Source organism: Camelina sativa, chromosome 3, assembly GCF_030686135.1.
Source record: "Camelina sativa cultivar CO46 ecotype springtype chromosome 3, ASM3068613v1".
NCBI classification, from domain to species: domain Eukaryota; kingdom Viridiplantae; phylum Streptophyta; class Magnoliopsida; order Brassicales; family Brassicaceae; genus Camelina; species Camelina sativa.
Window position 1 is genome coordinate 27,877,450 of NC_141882.1, and position 18,148 is coordinate 27,895,597.

Genomic DNA, 18,148 nt, shown 5'->3' on the forward strand with positions numbered 1-18,148 from the left:
GCACTCTTCACATCCATTTGAAACATCTTAATGTTCAGAAGACATGCCATCCCTAGAAGTAAACAAATGGATTCAAGACGTGCTACAAGAGCAAAGGTTTCATCAAAGTCAACTCCTTGAAATTGAGAGTAACCTTGAGGAACCATTCTTGCTCGATTTCGTGTAACATTTCCATCCTCATCAATCTTGTTCTTGAAGATCCACTTAGTACCAACAACATTTACTTGTGGAGGTCTTGGAATAAGATCCCACACATCATGCCTAACGAACTGATTAATCTCTTCATGACACGCAGGAAACCAAAACTCATTTTCTAAGGCTGCAAAGATGTCAGATGGTTCCAGTGTTGAGACAAAACAAGAATGTTGTAACATTTCTCCAAAGTTGATCTGAACTCCTCTTGTTTGTCTTTGACCTTCGAGGTTGCCAATCACATCCGATTCTGAGTGATTCTTAGGAACTTGCAGAGATGTTAACCTTGAGTCCACATCTGGTCCTTGAGTAACCCTTGTTTCTTCTTCCTGATCCTTTTCAACTTTCTCTAGATCAAGAGTTGGCAGATCTTCATCATCCTGAGCTACAGGGAATTCTTGAGTAGGTGATCTATCATCAAATACAACATTAACAGATTCTTCAACTCTCTTGAGACATTTTGTTGTATACCCTGTAAGCCATATTGTTTGTAGCATATCCTAGAAAAATACCTTCATCACTCCTTGAGTCAAACTTACCCAGGTGATCTTTATCATTCAAAATGTAACAGATACACCCAAACGTGTGGAAGTAGCACATATTCGGAGTTTTCCCTTTCCAAATTTCGTAAGGAGTGGTGTTGGTGTTTGGTTTCACATAGACACGATTGATGATGTAACAAGCAGTGTTTATTGCTTCAGCCCAAAATCTTGGTGACACATTGTTGCCGTGAATCATGGCTCTTGCCATTTCTTGAAGAGTTATGTTCTTCCTTTCAATAATCCCATTTTGTTGTGGTGTCCTTGGTGCAGAGTATTGATGTCGTATCCCTTGAGAGTTGCAGAATTGCTCAAATTATTCATTCTGGAACTCACCACCGTGGTCACTTCTGATTTGAACTATAGGTCCCTTTTCAGTCTGAAGTTGCAGAGCCAGTATCTTGAAGCTCTCAACAGCTTCTGATTTTTCTCTTAAAAATCTGAGCCAAGTGAATCTAGAAAAATCATCAACAAGTACAAAGGTGTCCCTTTTTCCATTCAAGCTCTCGGTTTGTACTGGCCCCATAAGATCCATGTGTATCAACTCCAGAATTCGTTTTGAACCAATATCAGCGACTTTCTTGTGTTGTACCTTGATTTGTTTTCCTTTACTGTAGGCATCGCAAACTGCATCAGATTTTCCATCAAGCTTTGGTATACCTCTGACAACATTAGCCTTTACTATCTTGACTAAACTATGAGTGTTGATGTGAACAAGCCGTCGATGTCATAGATCCAGTTTAGAGACTGTAGCGGATAGACACATCTCTGACTCTTTCCACATATAACAGTGGTTTCCTGAACGAACTCCAGCTAGAACTTTGTTTCCGTTTTCATCATATGCACTGCATTCCGTTTTTGTGAATGTGACTTTAAGTCCATCATCACATAACTGGCTTATGATGATTAGATTTGCACGAAGTCCATCAACAAAGTACACATTGGCTAGTTGAGGTTGGTTGGATCTGTCAATCACCCCTTTTCCTTTGATTTGACCTTTTCTTCCATCACCAAAAGTGATTTTTCCACCTAGAATAGGTGTAAATTCGTCTAATGCTGATTGATCTCTTGTTAAATGTCTTGAGCATCCACTATCCAAGAGTTGACTTCAGATGAGCCTGTAGATGTGTAGGCTACATTGGCTTCTTCGTCATCCTCTCCAAGTTGTATCAAGCTTAGATTACATCTTAAGCTGATATTCTCGGTTGTGTCTTCTCCAGAAACAGTAGTGAAAGCCTTTAGATTGCAACTTATGTAGATCTCATCACTTTCTTCATACATCTTCATTAGGTTGAAGTTTGATATTTCTGTAAGCAGATCACTATACAAATCTTTCTTTGAGATCCACACGGAGCAGAACTTCCCTGGCTCCAAGTAACACTTATTGAGATTCCACAACAGATTGATCTTCTTCCTGAAACTGTAACAGTGTTTTCTTTGATGATTTCCACCACAGTGATCACACCCATAGGTTTCTTCTCCTTATGACCCTCATGTGATGGTCCTTCAAAGGATGGTTCTGCCTCTCCTCTGATTTCTTTATCACCGAAATTTCTTTCTTCAAGTTAGTAGATATACCTGCTTCCTTTTCTAAGTGATTGGCACTCACGAAGTTCACATGTTGAATTGTCATATCACTTGAGGTTCCAGTATTTCCTTGATACCCTAGACCTCTGTGTGTGACATCTATTCTTCCCATGGACAAAATCTTGTCTAGATCCTTAGTCCCACTGTTCAGCATCCTGATCTGCTTGTGTTTCTCATTCAACTCCTTTTCAAGTACTGTGGCTCTTTCCTTTTCTTCGTAATACTCTTCTTGAAGGTTGCTCAGTTTCTGAAGAAGTCCTTCAGTTGTTTGATCATTAGCCTTGAGTGGAGTATGGTTAACCGTTTCCGTTGCATCTTCATAGGCTGTTTCAAGTTTAGATTCAGAGTAAGCTTTTCTTGAATAAGCTTAAGTTTATCCTTACTTAGCTGTACCCAACTGTCATACAGAATTCTGTATCCCTCCTTAGGATTGATTTCTTCGTCACTCTCTGAATCAGACTCAGCACCTATCTGAACATTATCTCCACTGACTGTAAAAGCAACAAAGTTGAGCAGTTCTTCCCCTTCCTCATCAGACTCAGAGTCACTGAAGCTCAACAGGGATTTCTCTTTTGACTTGGTTTTGTTAGGACATTCAAACTTTGTGTGTCCCATGCCTTTGCACTCAAGACACTTGAACTCATTCCGTTTGGTTACGAGACATTCATGTTTGATATGACCATAGCCTCCACATTCATAGCACCGAATCTCCTTTCTCTTACCAGAGTAGTCAACATCTAGTTTTGATGATCTACCACCTGGTTTGTCTCCTTCTGTATTACTCCTACGTCGTGTGTCTCTGTTGTTGTTTCTCTCAACCCTTTTTAAAGCTTTACCAAAATTTCTGGCCAACAAGGACATGCTATCTTTGATTTCTTGAAACTGATCAGGTTTTTGATCGGCCTGAAACGCAATGCTTTTAGATGGTTTGACTTTGTCTTCATCAGCTTCCATTTCTTCAGATTTTAGTAACCCGACCAATTCAGCAAATGTCATTGACTCAGTGTTCCCAGCTACCCACATTACAGCCTTGTGAGCAGAAAATTTGGCTGGAAGAAATCTCAACAGTTTCTCCACCAGTTTTTGATCCTTGTAAGTCTTTCCAAGAACTTCAGCTTCATTCGCTATGGCACTGAGCTTTGAGCTAAACTTCACTATTGTTTCATCTGGAGCCATCTTCAGACACTCAAACTGAGTAGCTAACATATCAAGTCTCGCTCTCTTAACACTTGACGTTCCTTCATGAGATTGTTGGAGAATATCCCAGGCTTGTTTTGCAGACTTGCATCCTTGAATGAATTTGAACTCATCTTCATCCACACTAGAGAAAATGGCATTCATGGCTCTTGCATTGAATTTTGACAGATTCTTCTCGTCAATCGTCCATCTGGCTTTAGGTTTTGGAATCTTAACTCCCTCTTCTGTTGTATCAAACGGAGGTTCCCATCCTTCTTCCACGGCTGTCCATGCATCTTCTCCTTGGCCTCTGATGAGTTGTGTCATTCGAACTTTCCAATACCCATATCTCTTAGTATCCAGCATGATGTTCTTACTTGTACCCGTACCATCAGTATTTGGTTCCATAACTTAGGATCTAACCTGTGTAGAGACGACAGTCTCAGATCGGTTTCCCGCTCTGATACCAATTGAAATAACTAGAAACTTGAATACTACTACAAGAACACAAAGATACCAGTAAACTGAGCTTTATTAAGAATTTCTCAAACAACTATCTTACAAGCTTGTTTGATCAGTTTTATGCAACACCACAACAGCTGGTTTGCCACTGAAACAATCCTAATCTATCCAACCTTACCTGCACAGCAACAGCTATGCTCACTTTTTATTCACTCACCAATGAAACCCTCAAGCAATATTGTTCTTCTTGCTTAGATCTAAACACACACACTTTTCTCTCTATAAAAGTGGTAACCGAACAAGGATGTGAGCTGCTTCTCTTTTATATGCAGCAACAATCTTCACATACTCTTCTTTATCCAGCAGATCCTCCTATGCACCATGTCCTTCAAGAACCTCTCTTTGTCCAATGAGTCATAGGAGAAACCCCATCATTATGTTGACTTCAACACTCCACTTGCTTGTAGCTTCCAACGAACACCTTTTTAGCCTGACACCTTTTTCGCCCATGCTTAACATCTCCACGCTCGATGCATCGCACTGTCTTCAAGGTGTTGTGCTGGCGGATAAACTTGACACTTCCCGCTTCGTCTGAAGTCCTTCAGGTACATTCCGTGACCGTGTGTAACTCGTACAGATACTCTGTTTCTTCACTGGTATGTTAGACTTTATGTCCTAGGTATAACTGGCACTGAAAGTGTGTTTTTATGTTTCTAAGTGGTTAATTGTTGGCAGAATTGAAAAAGTTGGATGAAGTTAAGAAATCAAGAAAAGTGGACGATTTTTCCTGCTTCATGGCATGTGCCTTATAGACTATGCATCCAGTTGTGCGATGTAGTGCCTCCTCGTTTTTGATGAACTGAACATTACCTTAACTATATCTAACAGTATGCATCTTTCTTAACTTTCCGGTTTTTCCATTAATGTTTTCTCAGGGAGCAAGTAGAGTCTATTCTGGTCAACCTCACAGAGAAGCCAGATGCAGAAAAATTGCTTCTGGTCAGGCATGCTTGCCCTAACATGAAAATTTCATTAAATTTCTGATGATTAGAAATTCTTTTATCCTGTTTTGTTTTCATCACATTACCTTGTTATGATACGATTAAATTTTGATGTCATTGGAGTAATGCAGATGATACTATCTAAAACATGAATCTGTGACATTAAGATAGTATCATGTAGTGGTGGGAATAATGGAGATGACATTAAGGATATTGGTAGAGGGGGAAATAATAGTCACAATATATCTGAAACTCGCATGAAGTATGAAATCATTTTTTCTGCTAATCAAGAATTGGGGGAAAATGTATGTTCTATGTACTAGGCTTCATTTCATTTCAAACAGAAGATGGGATTTTTTCTTTTCTTTCTTTTTTTGCATTGCTTCCTTATTTTCTGTCAGACTGAGACTATGAAACTTGGCAGTTTAACTTCCGTGGAATTATCTCTTGTTGCTTCAAGCCTCATTTAACCATATATGTTGAAATGAAAGAGAAGGAACTTATGCAACTCCTGGAGAAACTTTTTCAGGTAATTTAATATAATATTTCTGTGTATATAAGCGTTTCAGGTGAGTACCTAGGCTAGTTTCCATATATGTTCAGGTTTGCCGAGTTTCCTAATATTGTTTTTCTTTCTGTCAGGAGGAAACATGGGATATTGAGGAGAAAAGTCAAAAATAATATTCTGTCTAGCAGCATACAGGTGAGTACATAGGCGAGATTCTTGAAGTAGGGTTATCTGATAGTCTTTACTTTAGCAGATATATAGATCGTCAATGAGTGGATTGACTCACTACGTCCACTATGATAATTTGACATGGGTGGTTGGTTGCATTATTTTTATAGAGACGCAACTGAGCAATTGCCATTTTTCTCTCTACTTGGAACAGAGAACCACAACTCTTCAGTAGCTTCTGAGTTGGATAGAAATGTTTGGTAATGTCCAGGATGATACTTTTTTTTTTACTAGCGGCAAAAGTTCTACCAGATTTCGCATGTTGTGTGAAACCGAATATCAGAGTCAAGATTTACTCAGCACACTATCTTCTGTGCCTAATGACTATCAATATTACTAGATTGGCCAATGGGAACTTGATAATACTTATACAAAATATATATATGACATTATCTCTGACCTTCAGTGACCAGTCAAATTTAGTTGTAAGTAGTTTACTGTTTCCTTGTTTGCAGTTGTTTTCCACTATAGAGAAGAGCTTGAAACGGTGTAGTGCAGTCACAAACAGTCAAGACTTTATTCAATTTGTTCAAGGTGCATTTTTAATTCGCTCAATGTTGGGTTTTCTATATAATTTAGACTAGTTCTGTGATTTCGAGCAATGTCTTAATTTGTCTAAGAACCAGCTTTGTTCGTGGAGTATTATATTTTCTTATTTCTTAATTTGGATAAATACTGTTAGTTGAATCAGCTTTTTAATTCGCCTACATTTCGACAAGGAAAGGGCATACACTTAAATAATATTTGCCGGCCACTTTAAATGCTCTAACACGGTCCCATAGTTACATGAATAGAGCTTTTGAGTTCATTCTTTTGAAAGGGTCTCCTCTTTTCAGGTCTTTCAACGAGTTCTGAAGGCCTATGCTACGAAGCTATTTTTCAAGCTCCGAAAAGGAGGCAACAGTATTGTTGACGCAGCCACAGGCATGGACGGACAGATAAAGGTGCTGCGACTAGCTGCCTGCTTCATGTTTCCCATGTGTGCTATTCGATTTATCTTTTTCTACTTATGAAAGGATGATATGTTACATAGTTAATTCTGCTGAGTATTGCCACAAAACAGTAAGCTTGTTTCACTTTTGACACCTCCAGTATTTACGTGATAACTGGCTGTAGGCCTTACTTGAAACGGGGTGTTTTTAAGGATTGAATTATATTGTTCTTATCTGATTTTAAGATAGTTTCTTGATGTTTTTGTCATGTGACCTTACTAAAATGCATTTTAAGCAATGTTGTGAAAGGTTTGCAACTATTATAGAATCCATATTACCCTTGCTGTTCAACGATACGATCTACAGCGTCTATCTGAAAATTTTAAGATGTGTGCCGATGTCCGTAAGAATTGATAAGAACAACAACTGGCACTTCGCAAGAATTCTTTTGTTTATGATTTTTTTTTCTTGCAGTCTGGTGATCTGGCAGAAGAAGTCTCAACAATTATTGACCCGCAGTTCGCTGACGGTGTAGACATGTCAGAGGTCCAGGTATGTTGACGTGAAGGACTTATATTTTTCCCAGATATGTTACATAATTTGGATTCTTCTTAAATTGTTTTGTTGTGCAGGATGAATTTTCGTCCGTCATAATGAAAGCATTGGTGACACTAGTTCATGGACTAGAAACTAAATTTGACACAGAAATGGCAAACATGTTACTTGTCCCCTGGGACACTCTTAAGAGTGAGGGTGACCAGTCTAAGTAAGATCTAATTGGGCTGTAACCATTTTTTGTGGCTCGTAAAAAAATTAAACACCTAACATGCATTTTCATCTTTCTTGTAGGTACGTCTATGGAATAAATAAAATCCGTAGCAGTAGCATTCCGGTCCTTGGAAACCTTCTAAAACCAGTTTACTTCCAGTTTTTCCTAGACAAGGTAATCATAATTTCTGCCTTGCAAAAGTTTAGGACCCTTGGCCTACTTCTTAATTGTTTTTCTTGTACATAGATGTTTATGCTACTTCGCTCATTGAACACTCATTTCTAAAAAATAATTGAACAGTCAAGGTCTAAAGCTATTGCCAGTGACAGGTTGACCCGATTAACCCTTGGTGACCTTTATAGATACTGACCCATTGTTTGGAAATTCTTTTGGGCAAATGGCATTATCCCTTGGACCAAGGTTCTATGCTAATATTTTCAGATGCAAGCATATATCAGAAACTAAAGCTCAACAGGTTAGCCTTTGTGGATCTAATTTTCTCCCTTTGTAGTCAGCTAGTGACGTACCTAGGATTTATATCTTTATTTGGAAATTCTGCTTACCTAATTTAATTTATCTACATCATGTCCTTCTCTGGACTCAAGTAGCATCAATATGGCGGCTCTAGTTAGTTATTGTTGGCCATCAGACCTTTCTCTTTTTCTTTTGATACTGTAGAAGTAACTAGTATGTTAATTCCTTTTTGTTATATTATTGATTTATTTACTTAACAACTACTAGTATGGTTTCTTGCTACGAAATCCATTTTATGCTCTGTAAAAAAAAATGTAGCTGCTAGAGATCCTTCTCCCATGTTATGTTTCCGAGTCCTTTTTCAGCTGTTATCTGAGTATGAATGATCCGTCTCTTTGGTCTTTCACAGATGTTGGTAGATACGCACGCCATAAAGATGTTTCTTCTAAAAGTTCCATCTCTTGGCAGACAGGTTAGCTCATCAGTTCCAATTTATGTACATTTGCCGCTGCTGGTGACTTTGTATTTAGGATTCAAGATTGTTTATTATTGTTAAGCATGAAGCATCGGGCATTCTTAGTCAAAGTTATAGAGCATTTTTTTTTTCAGCAGTTATAGAGCATTTATAATACCTTTTTAAGTCCAAAGCTGGTCAGAATTTTAGTTTCGGTTCATCTCAATAATATGATTGCAGATTGCAACTACAAGCTATTTTGCTCTTACTGAAGCTGGGCCTTCAAATAAACTCTTGAATCCATGATTTTGTTGCAGAGCATCCCTATATATATTTTTTTTTCAATAGTTATGTGAATACTAAAGATGCTGAATAAATAAAGGAAATATGCGTCTATATGTTGTTTATTCCTACAAGTTCTATATATTACAAATCACGATGACATTGAAACGGTCTTGACCGATGAAGTGGGTGCTAGCTAAGACTTAAATTTTATTTCATTTGTTTGTACGTCGAACATTTAAGAGAACTAGAGAAGTAGTAAGTTTGTTGTGTTAGTCGCGTAGATAAGATTTAAGTACGCAACTCAAAACAAATTCACCTTTTTCTCAGCTATTTAAATAGAGATATTTAGAAGAGGTTCTACATTCCAACTCATAGAAAACTCTTCTACAATATATATCGCAGTTGATCTATAAATTAATTCCATTAACTTCTTCATTTTTCATTTGAAATCTTTGTGGCAAAAATGGCTAATGTCGAAACACTAGTGTGTCTACTCGTTCTGAAGAGGTGGGTCGTGAGATGTCGGAGATGATAGATGAGATTCGGAAGCTCTGGACGGAGTACTTGCAACTTCATGGTCGACCTGATGTTGGCGCCACTGAAGATATCAAGAAGAAGCTCAACGGTAAGAAAGTGAAGTTGGAAGAGCTCTCCGAGAAGATAAAGAAGTTATGAAGGAGATGATGGAGTAGAGATATATATTGATCCGAGTGACATATATTTTACATTCTTGGTTCTCTGCTTTTGTTATCATTCATTTTATGGTTTTTTTTCATGAGTCATATTCTCATTTCCTGATCGTTGTTTCTAGTGTTTGGTAAATTATATTCCCCAATAAAAAGAAGATGTGTCTTTATCAGAAGTTATACGCAATCATCAAATCTGTATTAAGTTAACTCTTGTTGTCTTTAATATTACTATTTTAATCTTATAATTTATTACAAATTATAGGAGATTAATATAGCTCGACCGACGATGAAGTGGTCTTGACCGATGACTAAAACAAACCGCTAAGACTATTTTTCTTTCATTTCCTTATATATGGGATCAGATTATTTATTAAAATAAAATGAACTTGAGGATCGAGCACTGTGAGAGCAAAAACAAATAACATTACGTACGTACGTACTTTTAATATTGTCCCTGATCAGACCCGTGCCGAGGGTCATGGAGGCCAGAGACGGTAAGAAAAAAACACTTTAACTCATATAAAAAAAAACAAAAAATTAATGGTAACTAATATCATCTTTAAAAGAGTAGAGTCAAAAACTAAAATATTAGTTATAAAACATAACACAAATAGCAAAATATAATGATATCAAAGATGTTAATTGTGCTAGAGGATTGCAAAAACAATGAAAAAAAAGAAACATGCGTAAGTTTGACATTAGGAATAATAAATAAATAAAATTTTTATCCTAATTTGTTATTTTGATTTTAACTTTAAGTTATAATTTGTTTCTTTTCTTTCTTTCTAGTAAAAACTTTGTGGTTCTATTAATTTAAAAGCATTATGTTTCTCAAGTTAAGCTTATATGATTAGAAACAAAAATTGAAGGCCGTACGCCAAAGTTTCTTTTTTGCCTACATAGGCACGGCTCTGTCCCTGATCAATATACTTATACCCTTAAAACTATATGCTACTATGGGGTTCTCCTTAGGCAAATGATGTGTATCAAAATCTACCTTTTTCGTTATTGAGTCGAAAAAACTATTCACAAACTTTGAAAGAGAATATCACATGGTATTTAAATAATATATTAATAGGTAGATGTTTTAGGAAACAATTACACCCCCATTATGAAAAAAAGGTAAAGATCAAATCCAAAAGTATGTATGATCTTTGAGTATTATAAGTTATATATATATATATATATATATATATATAGTCCAATTGATGACTAAAAAAACACTGACGTATATGGTTTATTAGATGTGAGGATCATATCATGTAAAACTCGATACGAAACTTTAAGAGTGCCTTGGGACACAAGAAAGTTTTGTAATCACAAAGAAAAAAAAAAGAATGGCAGAGAGATATAATATTCAAACAAGATCATGTTATTTATTTATTTACATAAAGCAAAACTCATCAGAGTTTAGAGATATAACAGTGTCTCAATTATTTACTAACATAAAGATCATTTGAAGAGTGGGGTTTCCATGTAACCAATCCACTTATTATTTTTTTTAATTACATATAAGTGATCATCCAGTTTCAAGAAAAAAGTAACGTACGCTAACTTATCACTTTGGTGTATCTATGTAGGAGACCATTTGAACGATCAAAAACTTCATCTCCAACTACAGTCGTTCCTTTTTCCGCTTGGCATAAATCCTTCTCAATATTTTTTTATTAGATGGTTACCAATGCAATACGTAGATAATATGTATTATTATTTTTTATATATTTATATTATTGTATGACTATGATAAAATCATTATATATAAAAATTATTTGATTGTTTGATACATTGAAAATAGTTTACATTAAAATCGATATAACTATGAACTATAGGTGTGATTATTTATATATAGCAACAAATTAGTCATTTTTTATTTTATTGAAATGTTGAATATATATTAACAAAAAAAATAAGCAAAATATATGCAAAATATGAACAAAATATAAGTAAAATATTTTTACGTATGTGTTTTTATAACAAATAAAATAGACTCTCATATATCATATAATCTACTTTTCATTGTCACATTAGCATTTTGTTAGTTCATTAAATATCCTTTCTTATAAAATTTTAATACAAATTCTCAACTTTCATGTGGTTTTTCATTTTAATTTCAAACATCTAATACATTATATAATACTCTATTAATACAAACAAAAGATTAAGAAATATGAAATAAGAAGAATTAATAATAAACAAAATATCATAAATTTTAAAATAAAAAGCATAAACACATTTTCAAGCTAAATACATAACCTAATGAAACTAACTATTTTTGTAGGTGGTGGTGAATGATGTATGGAATGATGACTTATGAATGAATGGATGTTAGGGTGTTTCAATTCCCCTTATGCAATTGTAGTATAAGAGGTGTCAATCCAATCTGAGCGTTTGTGAACAATCAAGATGTGCATATGAGTCTAAGTCAAGCGAGATGTAAAGGTTGTTTGTCACTAACAATCCTATGATGAAATGGAAAGTGCAGAAAGTAAAACTACAAGAACTAGGAGCTAAATGCAAATGGAACAGAGTGATTATGACAAACAGAAATAGAAACTATGGAAATGCAAGTATTGAACTAATGCAAGATAAGTAATGAACATGATACTAAATGAATGCAACACAAAATGCAACTAGGGTGAAACAGGACAAACATAAATCATAAACACAAGTTCTAGGTTGGAACTCGAGCAAGCACTCGATCGAGTGCTGATCGAGTGCAGGGTCGAGCTGGACAAATACGCAAACAGAGCAACACAAGAAAAACAGAGCAATACCAAAATGAATCAAACAAAGATCAAACAACAGGATTTAAGCTAAGAAATCAATAAACAAGGAAGGTCTTGAGGAGGGATTCATGGGCTGGACTATGATTGAGGTCATCTAACTTGGTCAACAAATCTCAAACAACTTGAGCTAATCTCTAGACATATATTTCTAAGACATGTTTAATCCACTCTCATGGCAAGAAACAATCAAACTCATGCATCTCTAGACTTGTTCTCACAAAGTAAAGAATCTACACAAACAGGCATTAAGCAATATGTCAAAAATCAAACAAGACTTCTAATCTCTTAGCAAGCCTAATGATAGTCTCTAGATCTAGCCTTATCTATGCTCCTTAGACATTGGTGTGATGCTAAGAGGCTTGAAATCAGATCCTACCCTCTCAGATATAGGATCAACATTTAGAACATCTAGCCTAGAAGAGATCTACAACAATCAAGCTTGACCAAATCAAACAAACCTCAAACACAACCCAGCCTAACCCATCCTCAAGATCCTAAGCAACTACTCACAAGCATACATAATGAACATCAAAATCATAAACCCAGAAAATACTGAAACTTGCATCATTAGAAAGATAAATCAAAGATCTACAATATTGAAGAAAGAACTAAACTCAAATTCTCAATATTAAGAAAGTTATGAAACCAACAATATTGAAGAATTTAGTCTTTTTCTCTTTTTAAAAGAAGTACAAGATCTAAGAAAAATAAAAGTGCAAAAGGAATAATTCTAAAAAAGGTAAAAACTTAGCTCTCTTGCTTTCTCCTCATGATTGCTTCACTTCTCCTCAGCATTGCTTCCATGCTCCTTAAGCTCCAAAATCACCTGTTTATGCATGAAAAGATGCAAATGCAATGCAACTAAACTCTAATGCAAGAACAGTCCTAAAGCTATGCAATAATGGTCAAAATGGATAGCAAAAGATGTAAAAGATGTGAATATATTAAGGGAAAACAGGGTAAAATATATGAACATCAACACCTCCAAACTTAGTCTTTGCTTGCCCTCAAGCAAATAATCAAGACATAAGTAGGTAGGTGAGGGTTGAAAGTGGGATCTCAACTCCTAAAGCTTGCAAATAGACCATCTAGAATCAATGTCCAAGTTATTAGTACTATGATGCAAGTTGAATGAGCTGTACTTAATGATTTTAGAAAAGCATATCACATCCTTTACTGATTTGAGCCTTGGATGTCCACATGCATTCAAATCAACCATTTCCTTTAACATTCATTAGTCAAGAACATGAATCAATTATATGCAATGCTTAAACTCATTTGGCTTGGCAGTAAAAGGTTTAGAGACAATGATGGTCTCTCTTTAGAGTGGGGTTTATCAATATCAAGGTTCTCTCATAAAAAATGGATTGAGCTTTAGAAGAATGCTAAAGGTAAGAACACTTAGACAAATACAAGAACAAAACCTTGTCTACCCAAAGGCACCCAAAGTGTTTATCCTATCAATCTAAACCCAATTGATCCTAGTGCTACCCTTTAACTTCTTCTCTTCTCTTTCATCCTTTTCTCTTTTGATTTTGAAGTCTTAGGAGAGGTTTCTTATTTGATCTTTCTAGTGGAATGTGAGATTCTTACTTATTTGCTATGGTTTTCTTTTCTTCTTATTCTTAAGGCATAAAAGCATTTTGCTAAACACTTCTTTTTCTTTCTTTATTTTCTTTGACTGAAACCATCTTTAAACAATATCATACTTCCCATTCTTTCACTAGACTTTGATTTTACTTAAAAACATTCCCCTCCTAAAGACTCTAACCTTTTCTTTCTCTTCTCCTCTTTTCTTTTCTTTCTTTTTCAAACAACCAAATCCCAAACCCAACAATGAAATCACCTAGTCCTATCTAGTTTGGAAAATGCAAACTAGAACTACACAAGGCATTATTATTGTCAGTTCAAACCTAACACTTTCTACCAAGCTCAATCCCAAAAAGGCCTCACACACTTAAGAATAAGCATGGCTTGAAAGAAGGGTTGGTTAAGGGTATTGGAAACTGATTTTAATGATTCAATCAGCTACTTGGATCAACAAGAGTGGTAAAAAGGAGAAAGATGATCCAAATATGTATATGGTATCCATGAGTTTAAAGCAATGCACACATTGATATTTAACAGTCAATATTAAGTTCTTATAAGTAGGAAATGGCATCAAATCACAACATACTTCAATTTAGACCAAATGCAATGCAGGAATTCAAGGCTTGGTTCAATCTTATGCTTCTAACCACTCAACTAGCATCAAAGTACTATTAACTTGGGCATTGATCCTAGTCTAGTGAATTAAACAAGCTAACAAGGCAAAACTCATCATAGATCCCTAATGCAAATATTATACAATCCTACATGAAACATGCTAAACAAGATGCTATTATGCAATGTAAACTACATGAACACACTTTTTTTTTGTAAAGATTTTTGCAAAAAATTTCAAATTTTTAGGGTTTTTCTATGCCTTAGATGCTATGCAAATACTAACATGATGATGCTAAAAATTTGAAATAAGAACACAAAACACAATATCAAATGCTATCTCAAACCCTCCCCCAAACTTAAATCACACAGTCCTCTGTGTGAAAGAAATTTGTAAGAGGATTCAAGATCAAACACAAAACACAATATGAAATGCAATGGTATTTACAAGGGAAGATGATAGTGGTACCTCAAGTATTGGAGAAGAAACTGTCCACATCCTCTTGCATGCTGTCAAAAGTGTAGTTGGGATCTTGTTGATTTGGAGGAGGAGACTTGGGCAACTCGACTATGGCCATCGACTGGTACTCGGTCGAGTGCCTGGTCGAGTGGGGGGGGGGGGTCGAGCTGGCTGCCGAGTATTCGTTTCCTCTTCTATCTGGCCGCCCTTGCTTCCCTGATCATGAAAATACCAAAACAAAAATCAAAATACCAAAAACCTTAAACAATATGTACATGGATACCTTAGGGACTTCCTCCCTAGTGAGCTTGTTTAGAGTCACTAAGCTTGACTTTTGATGCCTGTTCAGGCTTGGTTTGGATTCCAAGGAGGTGATGAAATCCCCCCGGTTCTATTTGATAACCTTGGTGCTGTTTCTTGATCACTACCTCCTTAACATTTGAGCTTTGCTTCTTCTTAAACTTGAGTCTTGGTCTTGCCTTCTTCAAAGACCTCTTGTTGAGCTGAACTTGAAGATCCTTCACCAGATCAGTCAGCTCTTGAACTGAACCCTTAAGATGTTGAACTGATTCCTCATGAGATGTGACCTTAGCTGTTGAAGTCTCTTCTTCTCTCAAAACCCCAAAATCAGCCTTATCTTCAATCTTAAATGGTTGACCTCCAATGGTTGGTAGGTTAGATGGATTTGTAATATCAAAGTTCATGGTCAAACCTTCAGATATGTTCAACCTTATCAGCCCCTCCTTAACATCAATGACTGCTCCTGTTGTGGCAAGGAATGGTCTCACAAGCAAGATTGGATCCTCTACCTCCTTATCCATCTTTATTATGATGAAATCAGTGGGAATTCTTGCCTTGCCTATCTTGACTAGGAGGCTCTCCAATTTACCAACTACATCTTTGTGTGAACCATCAGCTAGACTTATGTAGAGATTGATTGGCTTGAATTCAGTGTGTCCAAGCTTTTCTGCTATAGAGTAGGGCATGACACTAACATATGCTCCAAGATCACACAAGCATTTGTTGAAGTGAAGGTAGCTGATGGAGCAAGGTAGATTGAATGGACCTGGATCTTCAAGTTTTGTTGGTACAATAGCTGTCCCAATCTCTTCTTGATTTCTCCTGTTTTGATTCTGAGCTTTCTGCTTGGATATGTCAAGTAACATGCCTTTGTAGAGAGGATATGGGGCATATTGTTCCAAAGCTGGTCCTCTCTCCTCTTCCTTCTCTTCAATGACAACCTCCTGTTGAATGGCCCTCACTTCCTTCTTTTCAATCACAACCTCTTCCTTCAAAGCCATGACTTCTTCCTTCTCAATGACTTCCCCTTGTTGTAAAGCTAACTCTTTCTCTTGTTGCAAAGCCAACTTTTCCCTTTTCTCAATAATTTATCTGAGTTCTTTCAGCTTTTGTGCTTTGAAACGTCCTGGGAATGGTAGAGGTGGTTTATAAGCAGGAGGAATGTACTTAGCAGGCTTAACAGCTTCTGGGACATCAACTCGACTGGAAACTCGATCAGTCACTCGATCGTGTGTGTGTTCGAGTGGGGGGTCGAGTTCTTTGTCAACTTCAGCTTGTTTTGCACAATCTTCACTTTGAGCTTCAAGAAATGACAAATCCTCCCCATTTTTAACTTCACTGGCCTCAGTGACAACTGCCTCATTGAGATGAATGGCCTTAGCAGTGCATTCCCTTGGGTGTTGAAGTTGGTTTGGTGTAGGAGAGGAAGTAGAAGCCATGCAACTCTCCATGTTCTTGATTGTAGAGCTCAGTCTCTCCAACTGGTTATTCAGTCCAGTAGAATAAGAATTCAACGTTTGGTGCAGCTCAACAAACTGCCTTGCTTCCTCAATCTGCTTAGTGGCTTGCCCAAGCAACATTTGTTGCATCATAGCTCTTAAGTCAGGTTCTTGAGCTTGTGAGGTCTGGAACCACGGAGAGGGATACAATTCAGCCTGGTATACTGGTTGATGTTGCATGGGTATGTAATTGAACATACTATTGTGGTACATCATTACTGACTCGAACAGGTACTCGGTCGAGCACAGGCTCGAGTTGAAGGTCGGGCTGACTGAGATGAGAAGACAAATGTATTCAGGTTGTGACTCGATCAGGTACTCGATCAGCACTCGGTCGAGTGCTAGCTCGAGTTGATGGTCGAGTTGGTACCTGAAACTCAACACAGACAAGCAGAAGAAGAATTGAGATTAGTAGTGATCAAGGTAGCAATAGAACTTAATCTTAGACTAATAATGACCCTAATTGTCACAAATAAACACTCAAATGGGCAACGACGCCAAATTGAAACTGACTATTTTTGTAGGTGGTGGTGAATGATGTATGGAATGATGACTTATGAATGAATGGATGTCAGGGTGTTTCAATTCCCCTTATGCAATTGTAGTATACGAGGTGTCAATCCAATCTGATTGTTTGTGAACAATCAAGATGTGCATATGAGTCTAAGTCAAGCCAGATGTAAAGGTTGTTTGTCACTAACAATCCTATGATGAAATGGAAAGTGCAGAAAGTAAAACTACAAGAACTAGGAGCTAAATGCAAATGGAACAGAGTGATTATGACAAACAGAAATAGAAACTATGGAAATGCAAGTATTGAACTAATGCAAGGTAAGTAATGAACAAGATACTAAATGAATGCAACAGAAATGCAACTAGGGTGAAACAGGACAAACACAAATCATAAACACAAGTTCTGGGTTGGAACTCGAGCAAGCACTCGATCGAGTGCTGATCGAGTGCAGGGTCGAGCTGGATAAATACGCAAAACAGAGCAACACAAGAAAAACAGAGCAATACCAAAACGAATCAAACAAAGATCAAACAACAGGATTTAAGCTAAGAAATCAATAAACAAGGAAGGTCTTGAGGAGGGATTCATGGGCTGGACTATGATTGAGGTCATCTAACTTGGTCAACAAATCTCAAACAACTTGAGCTAATCTCTAAACATATATTTCTAAGACATGTTTAATCCACTCTCATGGCAAGTAACAATCAAACTCATGCATCTCTAGACTTGTTCTCACAAAGTAAAGAATCTACACAAGCAGGCATTAAGCAATATGTCAAAAATCAAACAAGACTTCTAATCTCTTAGCAAGCCTAATGATAGTCTCTAGATCTAGCCTTATCTATGCTCCTTAGACATTGGTGTGATGCTAAGAGGCTTGAAATCAGATCCTACCCTCTCAGATATAGGATCAGCATTAAGAACATCTAGCCTAGAAGAGATCTACAACAATCAAGCTTGACCAAATCAAACAAACCTCAAACACAACCCAGCCTAACCCATCCTCAAGATCCTAAGCAAATACTCACAAACATACATGATGAACATCAAAATCATAAACCCAGAAAATACTGAAACTTGCATCATTAGAA

At 36.6% G+C, this 18,148-nt stretch overlaps 2 protein-coding genes and 1 long non-coding RNA gene across 3 annotated transcripts; 2 read left to right on the forward strand and 1 right to left on the reverse strand.

The window, feature by feature from the left end:
* Nucleotides 1-1,047: 1,047 nt before the first annotated feature.
* LOC147947780 (uncharacterized) lies at nucleotides 1,048-3,902 on the reverse strand. The gene is made up of 5 exons (XM_087507447.1): nucleotides 2,702-3,902; nucleotides 2,310-2,642; nucleotides 1,916-2,095; nucleotides 1,521-1,760; nucleotides 1,048-1,358 (listed from the first exon to the last, which is right to left on the reverse strand). The coding sequence occupies exons 1-5, from the start codon at nucleotides 3,900-3,902 to the stop codon at nucleotides 1,048-1,050; spliced, it is 2,265 nt and encodes a 754-aa protein (XP_087363573.1).
* Nucleotides 3,903-5,631: 1,729 nt separating this feature from the next.
* Nucleotides 5,632-8,078, forward strand: LOC104779289 (vacuolar protein sorting-associated protein 53 A-like). Its single transcript, XM_087507448.1, has 8 exons — nucleotides 5,632-5,660; nucleotides 6,149-6,227; nucleotides 6,530-6,755; nucleotides 7,100-7,177; nucleotides 7,258-7,391; nucleotides 7,475-7,623; nucleotides 7,757-7,869; nucleotides 8,073-8,078. The coding sequence occupies exons 3-8, from the start codon at nucleotides 6,711-6,713 to the stop codon at nucleotides 8,076-8,078; spliced, it is 525 nt and encodes a 174-aa protein (XP_087363574.1). The 5' UTR covers nucleotides 5,632-5,660; nucleotides 6,149-6,227; nucleotides 6,530-6,710.
* Nucleotides 8,079-8,111: 33 nt separating this feature from the next.
* LOC109132292 (uncharacterized) lies at nucleotides 8,112-8,729 on the forward strand. Its single transcript, XR_002037566.2, has 2 exons — nucleotides 8,112-8,340; nucleotides 8,563-8,729. It is a non-coding gene; the product is annotated as an uncharacterized LOC109132292 (long non-coding RNA).
* Nucleotides 8,730-18,148: the final 9,419 nt, after the last annotated feature.